The sequence below is a fragment of the Petaurus breviceps genome, unplaced genomic scaffold (assembly GCF_028583685.1).
Source record: "Petaurus breviceps papuanus isolate PSGF00001 unplaced genomic scaffold, PetGlider_PUasm1.0 287, whole genome shotgun sequence".
In the NCBI taxonomy this organism is placed as follows: Eukaryota; Metazoa; Chordata; class Mammalia; order Diprotodontia; family Petauridae; genus Petaurus; species Petaurus breviceps.
The window spans coordinates 2,231,544-2,247,219 of NW_027186029.1; the positions used below are offsets into that span (position 1 = coordinate 2,231,544).

A 15,676-nucleotide genomic window follows, 5' to 3' on the forward strand; every position below is an offset into this window, starting at 1 on the left:
ACTCTTACTCACTGTGCCACCTAGCCACCCCTTGAAGTTTCTTTTTAAAAGTTTTATTAATGTTTTGAATTTTTATGTCATAGTTATACTCACATATACTCCTCTCTGCCACTTCCCCAGGGGTCATCCTTTGTAATTAAAAAAAATCAGTTAAGCAAAACCAATGACAATAATCTGAGAAAGCACACTATGTTCCATACCCATGGCTCCCTTAACTTGTCTTTTTAAAAAAAGTTTATTTTAGACAAATGCTAAAACTTAAATATATAAGAAATGAAAAAGAAACTTTATAAACTTAAATATAAAATAAGAAAAGAAAAGAACCATGTCGTGCGCAGCAGAACTTCATAGGAGAGGATTCAGAATATCCGGCAGTAACATTATTTCAAGACAGTCTATATATTAAGCACTGTGCCTTATGTCGAAAGCTGTCCAGCTGTTCTTTGCTTCTTGTAGGTTTTCTTTTGTTCTCTGCTGTGCACTTTTTACCTCGTTCTGTTTTCCCCCTTCCTCCCTACTACCCGCCAGCCACCCCAAAGGATTCTTCCCTAAAGGTCAAATTTCCTTTTCTGACAGCTGGAAAGAAGGGGGCTAACTTCTAGCTTACCGACTCTAAGTTCCTTTTTTCAGTGGGCTACATAGACTCATGATAGATACCCCTTAAGAAATCACTAAAAGGTATTTCCCCAAAAAGTTCACAGAATGATAGACATGAGTTGTAGTTCAATAAAATATTAAATGTAGCAGTTTTCCCACCCTGGAAACTCCCCCAAATACCCAGCAGTCAAATATTGTCAGTCGACTTAGCCTGACCCAGGCTGATCTGTCTAAATTTCCCTGTTCTTTGGCACAGGATAGCTTTCCATGATGCAGTGGAAGGTCCCCCAATACTCCCAGCAATAGCTTAATTTCTCATGTTCCCCATTTATGCTTATCGGAATGTTTTGTAAACTGTTCTGGGTGTCTAACCATTACTGACCTTATTTTGTTGGCTGTAAGGGACCTTGCTAATGAAATTGTTATACTTGGAAGTTCTGTGCCTCAGACTTTTCCTTCTCAATGATCAATCAACCAAAGAACAAAAGAGAATGCAGTCTACACTTCCTGGTTCTACTTTCTATCATGTTCCTTCCTCTTCAGTCTTTGCCACTTGGCTTCTTCCTCCATCATCCAACTTCTTTCCAATTGCCCAGGATCTCTCAATTGCCACATACAATAGTCTTTTCTCAGTTCTCATCCTCCTTGACCTCTGAATGCTGACTAACCTTTCTGAGTTTTCAGGACATTCCAATTCCTCCTCCAAACCTGCCTGACTACTCATTCTGTTTCTTTGGCTCCACTTAATCTCACCTGCATCCATGGCTGTATCCAAAGCTTCATCTGAGCCACAATCTTTTTTGGGGGGGACCTTATCAGGGTCCCATTACTTGGTCATCTTTATGCTGAAGATTTCCAGATCTGCATATCTAGCCCTACTCTCTCTCCTGAGCCACAGTCCTGCCTCATGAACTGGCTCCTGAGCATTTCAAACTGGAGGTCCCTTAGATATCTGAAGCTTGCCACATCCATGGTATGGCTTATTATTCTTTCCTCCAAAGTCACTTCTCTTACAAATTCTCTATTCCTGCTGAAGACACTACCATTCTAACAGTCACCCTCAACTCACTCATCCTATCCATCCAATCAATTACCAAATGTTATCTTTTCCATCCCCACACTCTCTCTCATATCTATCCCCTTTTCTCCCTTACACACTATCCCGGGTCAGATCCTCATCATGTCTCATCGGGATTACTGTAAGAGCCTCCTAATTGATCTCCCTACTTCAGGGGTCTCTCCACTCCAATCCAAACTCCATGGAGTTGTTGAAGTGATTTTACTAAATCAGGCACCTGACCATGACAATACCCTACTCTATCAACTCCAGGGCTCCCTATTACTTCAAGGATGAAATGGAAATTTATCTCTTATCCTACAACAGTCACACTGAGTCTAAATCTAGCTCAGCTCACGACTCCTCAGACTACTCCATTTTCCTTTTGACCACCTCCCCCTGCCCCAGCATATCAGTCCCCTTTTATGAATGGTCTTCCCCAATTAGAATGTAAGCTTCTTGAGGCCAAGGGGCTTTCTTTCTGTTTGTGTTTGTATTGCCACCATTCAGCAGAGTTTGACACTTAGTGAGAACTGAATAAATATTCTAAATGTTGAATAAGTGTTCCAAATGTTTAAGCTCCCTCACAACATGGCTCTAACCTCCACTTCCAGGCTGATCACACATTTCTACCATTCATGCCCATTATAGTCCAGGCAAACTTGCCTTCTTCCTTCACTGAGACAACTTCTTTCATCTGGCTGCCATGACTGCTTTGGATCTCCCCCCCCCCACCGAATATGCACCCTCCTGTAACGTCATGCCCAACCAGCTTTCTAGAAGAATGCTACTATGAATAGCTTTTAAGATTCTGATTGTACAGTATAGTGAACACTCTGTTTATTCCATAACAAATAAAAGCAAAACATTCACAGAAGAGGTACAGTATTCACAATATTACAAGTTATCACAGAAAATTACAATATAGTATCCACAACAGCTTATCATTAAAATGGCCACATAGTTTTCACCAAAGTGGTCACAATATTTAGTACAAAGAACAATCATCTCAGAGTATAATAGTCAAAGTCTTCCCCTCATGGGGCACACCAAATTAACTCAATCAGTCACTTATTCAGCAATCAATTACTACATATCATTAGTTACTAAGTACAATCATTAGAAAATACACAAGCTCTCTACCCCTAGGTTATTAGTAAACTACAATTCCATAATTACTCAGGACCCAGGGAGAGGTCTTTTTGTCTTGACTTGGGGCCTGTTTTCAGATTCCCTGGATCCCCTTCCATGGTCCCAGATTCTACCTGGATTCACCAGACTGTCACCAGGATTCAATGGCAGACAGCTCCCAGTTCTTTGTCCAGCTCTCTGGGTAGGTCCTGCTCCACAATGAAGTTTACAGGGTCCAGTCCATCTCAAATCCTTCACAATTTCTGCACCTGGGAATTCAAGGTTCAACCAAGCCACAAACAGACAAAGTCCCTGCATCCTGGTCATGCTTCCTCAGTCTTCTGCAGCTCGTTCTAAAAATCAGAATCACCTTATCCAGCCTGGGGGGAGGGGGCTCTTGGGCTGCTCTTCAGAATAAGCTCCACCACCACAAGTTCTCAGGAAATTCTGGCTCAGTTCTCGATAATCTCTTCTGTAGCTGCTCTGCCTCCAGATTCTTGTCCCAAGAAATTCTGCCTGTGCCTCTCTGGGACTTTTCTTATATACCCAGAGCATTAGCTTCCTGTTTCAGCCAACCCCTTCCTGCTACTTCAGGAATAGGGGTTCATACCTTCTGTTTCCTCAACAGAGGCTTGATCAATCACTAAGTGCTACCCGGTAAGTACCTGCTTGCTTGCCAATACAAAGGGGTCAAATTACATCACCATTATACTTCCTCACTTCCACACATCAGTTTCAAGGCTCAGTTTATACATCACCTTCCACAAGAAACTGTTCCTGGTTCTGTAATCTGTAAATTCAGAGGCTCTTGACCTTTTTTGTGTCTTGGACCCCTCAGAGCACCAGTCTGTTGAAAAAGACTTACTCTCTCTTGGAATGTTTTTAAATAATTAAAGGAAGTGAGAGAGCAATGAAAATAAAGATATAATTTTTCCCCCATTTAAGGTCACAAACTCCCTTACCCCTTGGTGGGGAGGAGGGGGATAAGAACCCGTGTGATTCAGGTATTATCTTCCCCAGCTAAATGATAAGCGCCTTCTGGGCAAGCGCAAACAAGCTCCTTGGGAGCAGGGAAAGTCTTTTCTATTTCTATCCCCAGCACCAAGCACAGGACTTCGTGCATAGCAAGTATCCAATAATTCCTTCACTCAATCATTTTATTAGAATCAAGTGTAAAAAAAAAGTTGTGGTATTACCAGTCATAAACTGAATTTTAATTAGGTGGTTTTACTTAACTTTTTTTTTTAAATGGGGAGAGCTTTTTTGGTTTTGAGGAAGTATTCATAAGTGACAGAAGTGTCACAACAAAATCGATCAATATCCCCAACATTCCCTCCACTGCCTCCAAACTAGGACTTTGATAGGGAAAAATCTTATAAAAATGGGTCGTAGAGGAGGAGAAATGAAATTACATTTCTAGAATATTTAACTTTTAACCTCCACAATGGAAAGCTAATGAAGCAAAGAATTGGGCAGAGGGGAGAGAATGGGTCATTCTTTTTTTATCTATATATTTTTATTTATAAATTCTGAGTTTTTCTATATATTCTTCCACCTTCCCTTGTTTTCATAGAGCCATATACTTTTTTTTTTGGAGTGGGGAAGGTAGGGCAATTGGGGTTAAGTGACTTGCCCAAGGTCACACAGCTAGTTTTTTGTGTCAAGTGTCTGAGGCCGGATCTGAACCCAGGTCCCCCTGACTCCAGGGCCGGTGTGTGGTACTGCTGGGAAGATTAAGACCCATTCTATATCATTTTCTTATCGATCTTATTTACAGGTAATTGATTTGGTTCTGTAACAATACTAAGAGTTCCGCTGGCCTGTAGTAAGTTAAACCTTTCCTGTCTCAAGGAGATCATGTGAGAAAGCACGAGAGTTTGGGCTTGATATCCTCCTTCCAAGTTATCCTTCAAGGATGTCTGGTTTGCTGCCCAAAAGTCTGGGCCACCATGTCACACCTGCACTCAGACAATGAGCACTTCTTAGTCTTATGAGAGAAGGGAGGGAGTGTCATTGCTAGCCCCCCTGACCAAACTTCAAGCCGATCATGTTGTTCTGTAATCAGTCATGCTGCCCTTAATTCCATGATATCCTTTACCCTGCTCTGTTCTTTGTTCTGTGCTCCCTAAAACCCTAGAGGAGGGGAACTGTAACCTTGCTTGGGGTCTGTAGCATTCATGGAGGCAAGCCATGGAGCCACTTACTGACAAGTAGCATACCCTTGCTAATAAATGTTCTCAGTTGACACTTCTGTTAAAATTCTATCAACACTATAAAAAAGAAAGAGTTAGAACTGATAAAGATTGGAGTCCTGAAGAGAAACAGCAGTGAGCCTGGATGTCGTGCTGGGGAGTAGCTTCCTGGCCCAAAATTCCCAAGGAAGGCAGCTGTTGCCATAGTCTTGCTCCTCCTTTTCGGGAGGGGTTGGGTCCTTCTACCTTTACTACACTTTTCCCCCTCCTGTGCCACACCTCTTTAGGTGGAATTCTGTGTTTCCTCCTCCTTCCTTTGTCCTGCTGTCCTAAATATGCAAATTTCTATATGAGTTGTGAGTTCTTTGGGTCCCACATGTATGTTGATTTCTCTTATAATAAATCTAGTTTTCACCTAAGTTTGGTCAAGTTGGGACTGTCTATTGACAATGTCCAAACAAGAGATAGAAAATGGACATGTTAAAGATTAAACATAAGATTATACATAAGATTTAAAAGTTTTTACACAAATTCACCACCAAAGCTAAAAAAGAAACGGGTAAATAAGGGAAAAATCTTTGCAACAAGTTCCTCTGATGTGATGCTTAAAAAGTACAAGAGATGTAATTTCTGGGTGACTGAATCATTTTATTAATAAGGCATGCAAGGTATTAATAAAGAGCTCAGTGGCACTCTTAAATGCCAAAGACCCCTCATGGTGGGGGACTCACACTTTATATGCTTTTGGAAAAGTGCATGCTCCTGAGGGTGGCAATTAACTCTGATTGGCTAACAATTAATGAGAGAAAGAATATTACAATGAAAGATGGGCTATATTACAATGAGGGTGGAGGGGTAAATGATACTGAGTACATAGATCTTGGTCAAAGAGACTTCTCAATTGCCCTATCACCTGTCTGACAAAAAGGAGAAGTCACATTCCCCCAAACCCGTCTTCGTAACGAGCAGAAATCCACTCATTCAGCTAAATTTAGAATTTCTTGTACTGTCTTTGATTAGATCTTAGGCTGGGTAAGTTTTTGCAAAAGACTTCCCACACTTGTTGATTTCTGGAGGAGAAAGTAGAAAAAGGGGAAAACCTTGGTCCTGATTCAATAATCAGCTATTAAAACAATGGAGAGATAATAATTTCTTTCACTAAGTACTCCATTTTAAGGTATTTTGGGAACTGATTCAAATTCACAAGAATAACAGCTACTTTCCAACTAATAAATAGTCAAAGGAAAGGAGAAGGAAGTTTTCAAAGGAAGAAATCCAAGCTAACAATAGCCATATGTGATAGTAATGGCATTTAAGGATTCCCCTGTATTGGCTTGTTTTTTCAAATTGATTGTGTTAAAACCCAGAGCTTGTTAATCCCACCTGTGGGATGGACTTGTTGACTTGAAAAGAGAGACACGAACTGAGAAACGAGGAGCTGGTGACGTAGATTTGGAGAGACAAGTGAGAGGCAGAAGAACTTTTTGGAAGCAGCACCTTGTGAAGGCAGAGAGAGAGACTGAGAAGGATTGCTGAGGGCTACTTTGAATTGCCCTGGACTTTTGAGACCTGCCCCTGGAGCTGCCAAGGACTGAGGAGACATGGCTGTTTTGCTGATACTTTGTCTGTCTGTTTTGATGTTGTTTTGCCAGATTTGTCCACTGGTGAAAGACAGTCCTTTTGTTGAAGAAGTCCTGGAACCTGGCTTTTGGTTAAGAAGCCCTGAGACTGTCCTGCAGACAGAGTGAATACTGTCCACTGGTGAAGGACAGTGCTGTTGTTGCAGGGGTCTGGGAACCTTTCTGTTGGTTCAGAAGCCCTGAAGAAGGATTTTCTGGTTGTATGTTTACAGAAATCCTGGGAGAGGGTTTTGCTAACGTTTTCAGGGGTTCTAGGACTGTTCTACAGACAGAGGATGAATTAATGAAGGGACTGGCAATGTATCTTGTGGCCTTGCTAAGCCTTGTCTCCCCAGGAACTAAGATTGCTGAGAACTTGCCTCGTGTCAAGATGAAGCAAAGACCTCCATTTGGGTATTAAGTGCTGTGCTTAAACTTGATGTAACTCTGGGGTAGATTCAATTGTGATCCAGGGGTGGGGAACTTTTGACCTTTTTGTGTTCTGTGGTTGCACAAATGAATGTAGTTTACTTATGTTTGGAAACTAATCTCCATTTGAGAAGAGGGGTTTTGTGGTGGACTAAATGAAGGTATAGCCTAGGGGTGGAGTAGTATTTAGAACAGGGACTTTGTAATTGATTGAATGATTGGAAGGTCCTGGGGTGGGGTAGTACTTGGAGATTATTTAATCACACTTAGTAAATGCTGTATTTTGAATGATGTCATGTTTTGATCTTCTCTGTTCTGGGTTTGTTAGTGAATAAAATCGAGAGCACCTATGCTGCTATTCTGAACCTTGGGAAGTTGCCTTTGCTTGGCATTACATTACACCATATGAAAAAGTGCTCTAAATAACTAACAGAGAAATGCAAATGAACAGAATTCTAAGGTTCTAATACCCTTTCTTAATTCTCTATTAATTATCCCTTATTTATCTGATGCAGAGCCTGATTCATATATATTTGTTTGCACGCTGTCTCCCATTAGATCACGAGTTCCTTGTGGTGGACTGCCTTTTCCCTCCTTTTAGTGCTTAGCACAGTGCCCGGCACATAGATGATCAATAAATATGTCAAACCCAACAGACTGGCAAAGTTGACAAAAAAGGCAAATACTGCACTGGCTGTGGGAAGTCAGGTATAGTAATACACTGTTGGTGGACTTGTGAACTGGTTCAGCCATTTTGGAAAGAAATTTAGAACTATGCCCCCAAAACTATAAAGGCTACAGAGAAATAAGAAAAGAACCCATATTTGCAAAAATATTTATAGCAGCTCTTTTTGTGGTGGCAAAAATTTAGAAAAGTTAAGGGGATCATCATCAATTGGGGAAAAGCTGAACAAGATATAGTATATGAATATGATGGAATATCACTGGGCCATGAGAAATGATGAATGGGATGGTTTCAGAGAAACCTGGGAAGACTTTGATCAACTGATGCAGAATGAACTCAGTAAAACAAGGGGAGGAATTTATAAGATAATAATGATATTGTAAAGATGAACAACTATGAAAGAAAACACTGACTTACTATAATTTCAGAGGACTCATGATAAAACATGCTACCCACTTCCTAACAGAGAGATGACAGATACTGTGTATAGATTAAAACTTTTTTTTTTCTGGACATGGCAACTGTGGGATTTTTTTGTCTCATTATGTATTTTTATAACAAAGGTTGTTTTTCTTGCTTTTTCAATAGAGGAAGTGGAAGGAAGAAGTCAATAAATTAAAAAAAAAAACCTTTGAGGGGAGGCTAGGTGGTCCAGTTAATAGAACACAGGCCCTGGAGTCAGGAGGACCTGAGTTCAAATCCTGCCTCAGACACTTAACACAAAACTAGCCATGTAACCTTGGGCAAGTCACTTAACCCCAATTGCCCTACCTTTCCCCCTCAAAAAAAAAAAAACCAAAAAGCAAAACAAACCCCCCAAACCTCCCTTGATACTAGTAACCAGTGTAGGGAGGCCCAAGGAGTCTAAGTGGATCAAACTGTTGCCATCACCAAGAGGCAGAAGCCATCGTGCTCTTGGGGTATTCATATAAAGGATGAGTCAATGACAACAGTTTTACCACTAGGCTTTTGTAATGGGAATGCAAATTTGGAAGATCTTCCCTGCCCCTGGGCTAAAGTGTACCTGGGGCCTGCGGTGGGGGGCTCATTTTTCAGTGGATGCTTCTTGATTGGCCAGTGAGTCGGTGGGGTTGTTGCATTCTCTGGGCCAGGAGAGGGCTGTATGGGCCCTGATGTGTGGCTTTGTTTTGGGGGCTCACTTTGAGAAGTGTTCTGTGATTTGATCTGTATTCTGGGAAGCCGTTGTCCAGGGCCCCCCCGGCTTTGAAAAACCCAGATGTGGAAACCCAGATGTTGACTGGGTATGGATGTAATGGTTGGACAGTTTGGAAATCTGTCTACTTGATGTGTTAATGTCTTGATAATTCTGTCTGTGTATTTTGAAGTTTGGGGTGCTGACCTTTTTCCCCTGAACAAGGTAAAGGATATATGTCTGACTGATTAAAGTAAGCTTGTTAACCCATTTTGAGTTGCTTTCCTTTATCAAAGCAGATCCAAGAACCTGTGTGAGCAGCCACCCTGGGGATGCCGGGGTGCTTGCTGCTACAGCTTTCAAAAACGTTTCTTGTTGGGAAAGGCAAAAAGCCTTGGATTTAAATGCTACAAGGAAAGGCTATTAAAACCACTAACGCTATAAAAAAGTGAAACAAAAAAATAAACCATCAACCAAAGAAATCACTGGGAAAATTATTACAGATTGGAACAAATATGATTTCTACAAGCAAATAAATATGTAATGGTGGAAAAACAAGCAGAGTAGGGCATCTTATCCTGAAAGAAGAAAAAAAAATAAACAAGATCTAAAGGAACAAAACCCAATTTTAACAATTATCATCTTGAATGTTAAGGGGCTGAATTTACCAATATGAAAAGTGAACAAGAGAATGAACTAGAATACAAAATTCAAACACTTTGTTGCTTAAAAGAGACCTAAATAAAGCACAGAGTTTCATGAAATTCAAAGTGAAGAGCTGGAATTTATCCTGTTCTGAATTAGCCCCAAGCCAAACAAGCAGCAGGTGCAACCGAATTTCAGGTACCACTGCAAGCTGGCCAAGTAAAACTGGATCCAGGCCCTTGTGAACCAGTCTGCCTGTCAGGGAGTTTGCTAAGCATGGGGGACACGAAGCCACAGATCTGGACAGTCCTTCCCTTGGAGGAGCTTACACCCCAACACACACACATAAGTGCACACACAAGGCTCCTACAAATCGGAAGAGGAGCAACCTTGATTCAGAAAGGGGCAGCGGCAGGGTGGGGCAGGCAGAAAGGGTGGCCGAGGGCTCCTAAAGCAGCTGGGCTTCAGCTACTCTGAAGGACGCGCCTGGAGTCCTGAGAGTAAGAGGAACAGAGTCACTGCTCTGAGGAGGACGGCGGTGAGGGCCGAGCCGGGGGCTGGAGGGGGTCCTGGTGTGTGAGGGGCTAAGGCGCCAGGGCCGGGAGGGAAAGGCTTTAGACGTCAGATCTGAGCTGTACTTTCTCAAGAGGGAGCTCCTGGAGTCCACACCCTCGGCTGCCAGTGTCTTTAGAAAATCGGTCTAATGCACTGAGTTATTATGTCAACTAAGGCTTTTAAAGAAAACATAACTGGGGTGAAAAAAACAGGTGAGGCTCTAACTCTGGGCAGCCTCGGACCGACAAACCCAGAGGGAGCTGAAGGAGGAGGGGGGCTGGTTAAGTAAAGTGTTGGGGTAAAAGACTCCAAAAGGGGCTCTGCCAAGGTCCCCACGCTACGGGGCGCCCTGGGCTCTCACCAGCTGGCAAATCTTCAACTGAACTTTAGGGCCCCGAAGCACAGCCCAGACTGTAAGTAACGGGAATCAAAACACGCTCCAACGGGAGCCATGTGGGAAGCGGGGCGCGGCCACTCACCTGGCGGGTGGGGGCCATCAGGAGCACCCGGGCCATGCCGGCCTCTGGCTAACGATCGGCCGTCGGAAGGCGGAGCTGCGCTGCGGGGAGAGAGGAGCCGTGAGGAGGACCCCAGACCCAGGGCTACCGCAGGGGGGCCCCCTGAGCCGAGCCCTCAAAGAGGGACCCTGGGCCTGGGGGGCTCCTGCCACAAGGAAGGCGCGTGCTCTGCTGCAGGTGGGGGGCGCCGGGGAGGGGGAGGGGCCCGGGCAGCCCCCGCTCCCCCCGCACGCCCGCGTCCCCGAGTGTTTCGGCCCCTGCAGCCCATCTGTGGCGGCCGGGGCATAGTGGCCCCCGGGGGTCTCTACTCCCCAACACACGCACACGCGAGCACACGGGCACGAGGGAGCGCGGCTACTGTCACCTCTCTGCCGCTGAGGAAACGGGAGGGACTGGGAGGATGACTGGCCTGGCCGGAGCCCCACGGCAAGAGAGGGTCTGGGGCAGGATTCGAACTCTGGTCCTGCACCCGTGACACTGAGCTCTCTGGGGCCAGGCACACAGTAGGTGCCGCATGAACGGCCGTGGGGGTGGGGCGGGCAGAGGCCGAGCCCGGAAGAGGGGGGGTGGACCCCGGCAGGCTGAGCTAGGGAGGGGTGCGGGACCATGGCTGGGGGGGGGGGTGGGGGTGGGGGTTGAAGAGCCGAGGCAGGTGTGTCAGAGCAGAAAAGGGAACTGCCAGGGAGGAGCCGCGTACTGCGCACGCGCGGCCCTCGCTCCTCCTCCTGACCCCGCCCCTTTCCCGGAAGCACCGAAAGGCGGCGCCCGGCCGCTCCGCTCCGCCCTGTCTTGGCCCCTGCCCGGCCTCCGGCCTCACTCACTCTTTCTGGGGCAGCGGAGCTCGGGCCCTGCCAGCGGCGGCTGCGGCGGAAAAGGCCGAACTCGGAGCGGAGGCGAGACGGTTCCGAATACCCGCCCTGGACAACAGGGAGAGCCCCGCGAGGATGCGGAAGTGACGTATTAAGAGGCCGTCCCAGTGCCGCCTGTTCCGGCCGCGCCTCTCTCTCTCCACCAATAACCTGGAGACTCTCTTCTGAGGAGCTCGCGCGTCTCCGTTTCCATAGCCACCGAGTTGGAGCCTCGCTGTGGGCCGACCCTGGAGGCTGCAGAGACCTCTGGGAAATGGAGTTTTTCTGCGTGCTAACGGTCTCTTCTCGGAACTGCCTAAGGACGGATTGGGGCGTTCCCGTCCGAGAGCCGCTCCCAGGGGAGACACGGTTAAGGACTAAGGACAGGCGGTTTCCAGAGGAAGCAGCCCAAGCCATCCATTGCCCTGTGGAGTGGTGTTAAATCACTGCTCCTTAGAGAAGCGCCGGTGAAGACAGCTCCGCCCGCATTAGATCGGCTAGCCCCGCAGAAAAGGACTTGACGCCTGCTGGCGGGGCTCGCGCGCGTGGTTGGTGCAGCTTGGACCTGGACGCGCTCCGAGGTGAAGAAAGTTGGAGGCATGCGGTCTGTCCCCAGAGCCATCAAAGAAAGCAGAAAGGTGCGGCCCTTTGTGCGCCCAAAGCTGCTTTTGTGGTGGCAGACTTGGGCGTTGACAAGGGAATGGCTGAGGACGTTACCGCTGGGAGTGGGATGGGACACCATTCACGGTTCAGCAAGCAGTGTTATCCATCATACGGACGAAGGAAAAGGAAGTATTCCTGAAAATGCAGGTGGGCATGCAAAGAACACCAGCGCACGTCTGAAAGGAAAACGGTTTTGCTACAGGGGACAGATGAGGGAGTTATCCTATGGAGTGCAGCCACTTTCAAGCAGTCAAAGAGAACTGTCCATTAGGCAGGAGGACATTTCAAGGCTTTGGAATCCTCTACCTTCTGCAACTAAGCCCTTTTGTACTGATAAGAGGAGGAAAAAAAGACAGCGAAGGTCACCAGCTGCTGCAACTTGCGGTTCTGAGGGGCCATCCCTATACAGCAAAATGGCTGATACAGAACAAAATGGAGTCAGTTATGGTTTCTCCCCAAATTCACTCTCAGTACTATTGTACTGTAAGTATAATGAAGGGGCCGGTTTCAGAGAATCCTAGGAAGACTTGTATGAACTGATGCCAAGTGAATGAGCAGAACTAGGAAAACGATTTATATAATAACAACACCATAAAGAAAAACAATTTTGAGGACTTTTATAGACTGATGAAGAATGAAATGAGCAAACTAGGAGAAATTTTGATACTATTTACATTCACACTATGATAGTTGAGATTTTTGAAATATATTCTTTGATGTTGTAATTACAAATTATAGGACTCTAATATGGAATCACAGGTAAAATGGTCTTAATGACCATCACTATATAAATAATAACAGATGGCTTGTACTTTTCCATTATGGACCCATTCTAACCCTGGGTCAATCGGTTAATTGATTGATTCCTGGGATATCTGATTGCAAACTCAAACCCTCACCTAATTTCTGGTCCCAATAAAGAAATTTTCCCCCACCTGAGTATGATATTGATCCTGGAAATTTTCCCACTACAGCAAGCAGGGTATGACTAGGAATCCCACATCTGATATTTAAGCCCATTTTTAAGGTATAAAAAAATTCTCTGCTCAGACTCCCCTCCCTCCCTCCAAGTGTGTGCTTCCACTGAGATCTTTGCCACTGTACATATCTCGCTGTCCCTCAGGCAAGTTGAGTTCCTTTGCATCTTCGTGCCAAACCCCTGTCTGTATTACTGTATATTGTGGGTGGGTTTTTTTTTTGCTTGTTATGTGGAATAATAATAAAGCTCATATTGTACTACCTTTCCTAAGTACTTATTTCCCATAAATCCTTAGACCTAGTTCTTTGCCCTAACCTGAGCAGTGAGGCCAAATATAGAACCTGCTGTGAAGAAAATCAAACTAGGAATTTATGACCAACACAATCACTGCCCGTGATTCCAAAGGACTAATGATGTTGATACCTAGAATTTATACAGAAATTTGAAGTTTGCAGAGCACTTTACAAATATTTCCTCATTTCATCCTCACGACAAACTTGAAGGAAGGTGCTATCATTATTCTCATTTAGAAGATAAGGAGAGTGAGGCAGGCAAAGGTTGTGATTAGCCCAGGGTCTAGCTCTTAGTAGCTTAGTTCTGTAGCTAGTAAGTACAGGAGGCTGGTTTTCAACTCAGATCTTTGGGGTTCCAGGTTCAGCATCATATCCACTGTGGCGCCACCTAGCTGCCTTAAAGGAGTATGATCTCCCCCTTCCCCAGAACCCAGCAGTTCAGTTCATGGTTATTGAGCTGTGGATGAGCTGTGATCATCACCCTCTGGGTAGTAGAGACACTGTCCCATTCTAGCCAGTTTGAGAGATGCAGCCTATTGTGGCTACAAAGGAGGCTCCCCTGTCACCCACATGGTTGTGAGACTCAGGACAGGAGGAGACCTACGCATTACAGGGCAAGCCCCCTTTACACACACACACACACCACGAAGAGCCAGTGACAGAATCTGTTTTGCTTAACTATGCAGGATCCCCCCCCCCTTTTTTCTCTCTTTCCCCACAATGGTACAGAGGAAAATGAATTTCTGTCAGTTACACAACAATTAAAAAAAAATAATAGACGAGGGGTGTGGTAGGATTTTTCAGTTCTACTAGATAATGCCAATAGGCCAGAATGAATCAGAAGAATGGCTTCATTTTATATGGCATGCCCCACAAGGAGTTGATGAGGAATGAGTTATTCACAGTTCAACAAACAATTTTTATATTCTTGTTCAGTCTTATCTAACTCTTGAGACCCTATTTGGGGTTTTCTTGGCCAAAGGCACTGGAGTGGTTTTGCCGTTTCATTCCCCAGTGGATTAAGGCAAACACAGATTAATTGACTTGCCCAGGGTCACACAGCTAGTAAGTGTCTGAATCTGGATTTGAACTCAGGTCTTCCTGACTTCAGTTCCAGTGCTCTGAGCCATAGGGCTGCCTCCAACAATTTTCTTATTCTTTATTTCATATCAGGTGTAAATGTTATTTTCATGATACAAAATAAGGAAAAGGCTATGGCTTTTCTTTACAACACCACAACATTATAACATTACAAGCTCTCATGCTCAACATTTCTTTTTTTTTTTTTTTAAAGAAATCAGGGTTAAGTAACTTGCTCAAGGTTACACGGCCAGGTGTTTCTGGGTGGGTGCTAAGTGTCTGAGCCTGGATTCGATGCCCAGGTCATCCTGACACTGGAGCCGGTGCTCTTACTCGCTGTGCTACCTGGTCGCCCCATGCTCAACATTTCTAATGGACAAAAGTATAAGAATCTTCTGGCTATTTCGTTTGTTTGATTTTTTTGCCCTCACTTTTTCTGAATGAAATTTTTATCAATTTTATTAGCCTTTTCAAAGAACTATCTCTAAGTTTTATCATTTCTATGTAATTTTTTGGTGTCCAGTTTATTCTCTAATTTTTAGTATTTCCTTTTCTATGCTTATTGTAGGTTTGTTCACTTGTTGATTTTTAAAATGCATATTTCATTAATCCTCTATTTTTCTATTTTGTTAATGTATGTTAATGTACAGATAGGATTTTTCCCCAAGGACTGCTATACTTGCATCTCCCACATTTTAGTATATTATTGCATCACTATAACATATATATATATATACACATACACATACACACACATATATTTATGCTTTGTCCTGAAGGGGAGCAGCAAGGCTTGGCATTTCTTGGGTCTTCATTTTCCTCAATGCTTAACCATTCCTTCAAGGAGTTGTTTCATTGCTTCTGTTTTGTGACAGGCCTTTGGCTTATGGGGGTCCCTCCCTCAATGACCCTTGTCTTCCATAACTGGGGTCACATCATCAGACTCCCCCAGGGTAGGTGTGCTTGGCAATAGAGTAAGCCCATGCCCAGGGACCCTAGTTCGTGTCTTAAGGAAAGGCCTATGGGCCATTTAGATACTTGGGGAAAACAAAGCCCTTAATGGGCTTGGATGTCAAGAAGAATGTGTAATGACAACGGGTGTTGATTCAATACCAAGCTTTATTGGCACATGTGAAGAAAGAGTGGGAGAGGAGAAGAAGGAAAAGTAGAGGGAGGGAGAGAGAAGGAAAGAGAGAGAGAGAGAGAGAGAGAGAGAGAGAGAGAGAGAGAGA

General features: G+C 44.5%; 1 protein-coding gene across 1 annotated transcript in view; it reads right to left on the minus strand.

Moving 5' to 3' along the window:
* Window positions 1–12,325, minus strand: part of LOC138167710 (zinc finger protein 850-like) — a 49,776-nt gene extending 37,451 nt beyond the window's left edge. The window contains exon 1 of the mRNA XM_069096686.1: window positions 11,403–12,325. Coding sequence (XP_068952787.1) covers window positions 11,403–11,846 — 444 coding nt within the window. The 5' untranslated portion in view covers window positions 11,847–12,325. The remainder of the gene's footprint in view (window positions 1–11,402) is intronic.
* Between the last annotated feature and the right edge of the window lie 3,351 nt (window positions 12,326–15,676).